Here is a 5974-nt window from a genome sequence, read left to right on the forward strand (position 1 = left end):
AAACTCAGCCCAGTACTTTCTCTCGATTTTTCTCCACTACGACCCGTCAGCGGGTGCTCTCAACTTCCCGTCTTTCTTACGGTCCTCACTGTGCCATCGCATCAACTTGGCATGCTCTTCGTTTCTGAACAGACGTTTCAACCGTGGTATTATAGGAGCATACCACATCACCTTCGCAGGAACCCTCTTCCTGGGGGGGCTCACCGTCAACATCACCAGGGTCATCTCGTCTGATCTTATACCGCAATGCACCGCATACCGGGCATGCGTTCAGATCCTTGTACGCACCGCGGTAGAGGATGCAGTCATTAGGGCATGCATGTATCTTTTGCACCTCCAATCCTAGAGGGCATACGACCTTCTTTGCTGCGTATGTACTGTCGGGCAATTCGTTATCCTTTGGAAGCTTCTTCTTCAATATTTTCAATAGCTTCTCAAATCCTTTGTCAGGCACAGCATTCTCTGCCTTCCACTGCAGCAATTCCAGTACGGTACCGAGCTTTGTGTTGCCATCTTCGCAATTGGGGTACAACCCTTTTTTGTGATCCTCTAACATGCGATCGAACTTCAGCTTCTCCTTTTGACTTTCGCATTGCGTCCTTGCATCGACAATGACCCAGCGGAGATCATCATCATCGGGCACTGGTTCCTCTTGATCTTCAGTAGCTTCCCCCCTTGCAGCATCATTGGGCACATCGTCTGGTTCCTCTTGATCTTCAGCAGCTTCCCCCGTTGCAGCATCACCGTATTCAGGGGGCACATAGTTGTCATCGTCCTCTTCTTCTTCGCCGTCTTTCATCATAACCCCCATTTCTCCGTGCCTCGTCCAAACATTATAGTGTGGCATGAAACCCTTGTAAAGCAGGTGGGTGTGAAGGATTTTCCGATCAGAGTAAGACTTCGTATTCCTACATGTAGGGCATGGACAACACATAAAACCATTCTGCTTGTTTGCCTCAGCCACTTCGAGAAAATCATGCACGCCCTTAATGTACTCGGAGGTGTGTCTGTCACCGTACATCCATTGCCGGTTCATCTGCGTGCATTATATAATTAAGTGTGTCAAAAACCATTACAGAACATCATGAATAGATAATTAAGTGACCAAATTAAGAGAAGTTCATCATCACATTAGAACCAAAGTACATACATAGTTCTCATCTAACAACATATATATATATATAGCTCTCCAGAGCATCTAATTAATTAAACCATACATTGAAACTATGTAAAACATTTCAATGCGAAAACAAATGCGATCATAATCGCAACCAAGGTAACAATTGATCCAACGACATAATGATACCAAGCCTCGGTATGAATGGCATATTTTCTAATCTTTCTAATCTTCAAGTGCATTGCATCCATCTTGATCTTGTGATCATCGACGACATCCGCAACATGCAACTCCAATATCATCTTCTCCTTCTCAATTTTTTTTATTTTTTCCTTCAAGTAATTGTTTTCTTCTTCAACTAAATTTAACCTCTCGACAATAGGGTCGGTTAGACTTTCCGGTTCAACCACCTCCTAGATAAATAAAATCTATGTCACGTTGGTCGGTATATTTGTCATAAATAATAAATGAACCAAATAGTTATAAAGATAATATATACCACATCCGAATCATAGACAGGACGAGGGCCGACGGGGGCGGATACCAAAACCATCGCACTATATAATAAGAAGGAATAATAAAAGTAACAAAATTAGACAAGTATCTATCTGAAGTAAGAATTTTTCTTTCTTTCAGAAAGAAGATAAGAACAAGAGGCTCACCACGGTGGTGCTGGCGACGAGATCGGCGCGGGCGATCGACGGCGGTGAAGACGGGGATGGGACGTGACGGACCGCTAAACCTAGACAAATCTAGGGGAAAATGGAGCTCGGAGGTCGAGTTTCGAGAGAAGAAAGATTAACTAGTGTGGCTCAGACATGTCATCGAACACCTCATGTGCATAGGAGGTGAGCTAGAGCACCCAAATGCCCTCACCTCACCGGCTAGAAAAAACAAAGCACTGTGGAGTGCTCTGCCGTGGCGATGGGGTATATATAGGCAACTCATTTGTCCCGGTTCGTGGCTGGAACCGGGACTAAAGCCCAGCCATCTGTCCCGGTTCATGCCAAGAACCGGGACCAATGGTTGTGGGCCAGGAGCGAGGCCCATTAGTCCCGGTTCGTGCCTCGAACCGAGACAAATGGTTCCATACGAACCGGGACCAATGCCCACGAGGCCCCGGCCGGCCCCCTGGGCTCACGAACCGGGACGAATGCCCCCATGGGTCCCGGTTCGTGACTGAACCGGGACTAATGGGCTTGCCATGCCTGAACGAAAGCCCTGTTTTCTACTAGTGTTTGTTCTACTTGTTCCTTTTTTTTCATTGACATACCACAGTTTTTCTACTTATTTCTTCTAAATCATCTATTCCTATGCTCATGCTACTAGTATGAAAATGCTACCACGTACACAAGAAGCTCATTATCATAATGGTGGAAAAAAAAATCTAAGTATTGATTTTCCTTGTAAATGGAGACTACCACTGGGTACACTAAATCAGCTGCCATTTAAGATAATTTAGTCAATACAACTCTAATTTTCCAGCCCCTTCTAGTAGCATATATATCAATATAAGTTAGTTGAGAGCAAGGTATCACTCAATGGAAGAACAATGCTCCTAGTCCACACAATATAGCAATTAAAGAAGCTGAACTCCCTCGAGCTCGTTGCCCACCACTTGACACGCCGGTGTCTATCCTTGGGACGCCTTCGCAGGAAACCCCTTCCTCGCCTATGTGGCACTCATCGGTGAATAGGTCTTATGGGTACTTGCGAAAGAAGTTGATGCCGGATATCATTGTGTCTGCACAGTTAGTGCCCTTGTTGTTGATATACACAGCAAATGGGCATGCAAAATCCCTGAAAGCATCACAGCATTCCGTAGGAGGGTAATGTGGCCCTTTGCATCGGCTTATGATGATTGTGTAGTTCTGGTACTCAAAGTCCACAGGGCAGTCTGACAAGCATGGACATGAACAAATGGAAGCATGTCAGATGAACTCCTGACCATGGTGAGAAGCACTATGTGACAGATAGTGCACAATTTTTTTCTGAAACACGGTCCCTTAAGGCCCGGTTCATTCAAAAAGGTTGAAGAGATTGCCTAGTTAATTAACGGAAAACCGAGTTAAAACTGTCACAACATGCCAGCAAAAACAGGGCACTCCGAGCGACTTGTCAACCTATACACAAGAATGCACACATGCCGATAACCACTTATACTCTATATTCATATTTGAATTTGAGTGGAAATTTGAACAAGACGCCTAACTATCTGGACGTACATACAACAAGTTCCAACTGATGTATGGAAATCTATCGTTCAGGCCGGCCTAAGCCCGCCGTTGCAGCGTCAAAAAATAAATAAATAAATAAATGTATGGAATCTGAATTTTATAGTCCCAGCTTTAACATAGAACAAGGTTTGGTAGTTCACTGCCTAACTCTGTTTTCCAAGTCCAGAACATCACATCAGCCTCTCAATCCTAAACGCATATGAGCATAATCAAGAGGTTATATTAAGTCAACAAGAATGTTAGTTCAGTACCTTCAGTGTGCACCCCGTCATACGCAGCAATACTTTTTTTTTTGAAGGTAAACTTAACAAGAAGAAGAAAGGAAACTACGTACCTATCTGAAGCAAGCTCCTCCCCGTGGATCCGGTGCTGGCCTGGAAGACGGTGTCTGCTCAAGCAGCAAGAAAACAGAACGAAACCATCACAAATCCGCTGCAAGAAGCAAAATACTACGTACTCCAGTACGCAGCAAGGAGCACCGGAGCACGCAGGGATGACGGACCAGACATGAAGCGAGGCGCAGAGGCGGAGGCGGAGGCGGAGGCGAACCAGGCCAGGACGGCGGCAAGGAAGAGAGACAGGAACTGACCGACCAGCGCCATCGCTCGCTGCTGCTGCTTCTTCTTAACCGGAAGAGGGTGTCGCTCTTGGGGGCAGGGGGACGGAATTCTTGGCTCTAGCAACTAGGACGATGGCTGCCGAGACAGAGCGCGCATGGCAGCGCAGTGAGTATCGCGGTGGTACAGCCGCAGCCAATTATCTCTCGATGGAGCTGGAAATAGGCCAGATAAGGGAAGGAAGGCGCGGAATGGTCGAAGCTGGTCTGGTGCTCTGTTTTCACTCTGTTAGAAATGGTTGAAGACTCGAAGACTGGTGTATGGTGCCGGGCTACTGGAACATGCGCGCCAACCGTTTGAGCAACGCAGCTTTGGTGCCATAAAGGCACCTGCCCCGGGTAACTGACATGTGGACCCACGTGTCATAGACACAAAGGCAAATGCCTTAAGGCACCGAAGCATAGCCCGTCAAACTTGCCCACGCTGCTCTAGGCTCTGGCCCGTGGCCCTCTTCTGGTGGACCAGTCCTGGGTGCGGCTATGACAGCGTAATGTGTAGCCTCCAGCTGATCCTAAAATTAGACATCTATGTAAATAAGTAAGTATAATGTTAAATTGCAACCTATACCGAGATTGTTAAATAGGATATCAATTGATGGACGCGCATTTGGTGAACGTGGTTCCACGCGCACCCCTTATGAATAGTAACTAAAAAATACAAGAAAAAAAATAAAATCTGAATATTTTTTTGTAACATACATAGTCGACCAATATACTCGTGTATGAAGTTTCACATAGAAAACAATGTTCGATAATAGTATGGTCTCAATTGTATTTTTTCACTAAGAATATCACGGGTGTCAATACTTCACGTAGCTTCACACGTGAGTAGAATGGTCGTCCAGGTTTGATACCCCAAAATTTTAGATTTTTTATTTTTTCCTAATACTATTCACGTGAGTTCACACGGAACCATGTTCTCCTTTGAATTTTCGATCAATTGATCCCATAAAAACTTAAACAAATTGATCCTAAAATAGGATATCTATGTAAATAAGTAAGGTAAAATTGAAGGATAGACCAAGATTGTTAAAAACTCAGTGGTAAGAGCTTGCGCTCTACCGACTGAGCTAGATGGGCAATTTGATTAATTTTCCAAATTTGCACAACTGGACTGTTCTTTCCAAAGTGATGCGAACATAAACGACTGAAAAGTTGCATGAGAAATTAAGCTGAAGATGCACCTACAATTTATACGTGATTTTTTGTCAAAAAAGACCATCTGTGCGAACGAATTGCTAAAAAGGACCACCTACAGATGAATTTGACAAAAAGGATCCCCTCGGCCGTAGCGGCAGACGCGACAGCCGACACGTGGCATTTGCCGTCACCTGGCCAGGCGGCAGGCCGAGCGAAACGGGATTTGGGAAGTGGCGATGGAACGACTGGCATGGCGGGACCCGGTCGCCTGGCCGAGTGGCGGCAGGGCTGTAGCGACGGGACCAGCCGCCACGCCCCCTGGTGGCAAGTCTGTTCATGGTGCTTTCATGAAACATAGACTGACTAGTGAGCAAGAAATAGACAGATGCATAAGACGCAGAATACTCTAAATCAGCGTGCGCCTAGTAATCAGCTCGTACGAAACGACGGAAGGCAGCGCAGTGCGAGGGGATTGGGAACACGACGGAAGGCAGCGCTACTGCTGCCGGCCGGCGAGGCGGCTGGGCCCAGCCGGCACAGTAGGCGGCCGGGCCCCACTGCTGCTGCGGTTCCGTCGCGAGCGTCAGAATCCCGTTCTGCCCAGCATGCCGCCTGGCCCTGTGGCGGCAGGGCCTGCCGCCTTGCGCCTTGGCGGCAGGTGCCACGTGTCGCCTGCCGGGCCTGCCGTCATGGCCGAGGGGTCAATTTTGTCAAATTCATCTGCAGATGATTCTTTTTGGCAATTCATTTGTGCAAGTAGTCCTTTTCGACAAAAAATCATGATTCTGGTATCAGTTGGAGGCTGCTAGTTGCTGGATGATGTGCGTTCCTTTTGATTAAGTTTTGGCTGTGTGAAAAAAGTTA

At 46.6% G+C, this 5974-nt stretch overlaps 1 protein-coding gene across 3 annotated transcripts; it reads right to left on the reverse strand.

The window, feature by feature from the left end:
• Positions 1 to 1109: 1109 nt before the first annotated feature.
• Positions 1110 to 4496, reverse strand: LOC109785974 (GPI-anchored protein LLG1-like). Of its 3 annotated transcripts, XM_073511267.1 has the most exons (5): positions 3857 to 4496; positions 3689 to 3742; positions 1780 to 3014; positions 1617 to 1674; positions 1110 to 1530 (listed from the first exon to the last, which is right to left on the reverse strand). In XM_073511267.1, the coding sequence occupies exons 1-3, from the start codon at positions 3954 to 3956 to the stop codon at positions 2818 to 2820; spliced, it is 351 nt and encodes a 116-aa protein (XP_073367368.1). In that variant the 5' UTR covers positions 3957 to 4496; the 3' UTR covers positions 1110 to 1530; positions 1617 to 1674; positions 1780 to 2817. The 3 variants fall into 3 exon arrangements, with proteins under 3 accessions (XP_073367368.1, XP_073367367.1, XP_073367369.1); XM_073511266.1 differs by having other exon boundaries at positions 1617 to 3014; XM_073511268.1 differs by having other exon boundaries at positions 1617 to 3014; positions 3944 to 4265.
• Between the last annotated feature and the right edge of the window lie 1478 nt (positions 4497 to 5974).

The sequence above is a fragment of the Aegilops tauschii genome, chromosome 3 (genome assembly GCF_002575655.3).
Source record: "Aegilops tauschii subsp. strangulata cultivar AL8/78 chromosome 3, Aet v6.0, whole genome shotgun sequence".
Lineage (NCBI taxonomy): Eukaryota > Viridiplantae > Streptophyta > Magnoliopsida > Poales > Poaceae > Aegilops > Aegilops tauschii.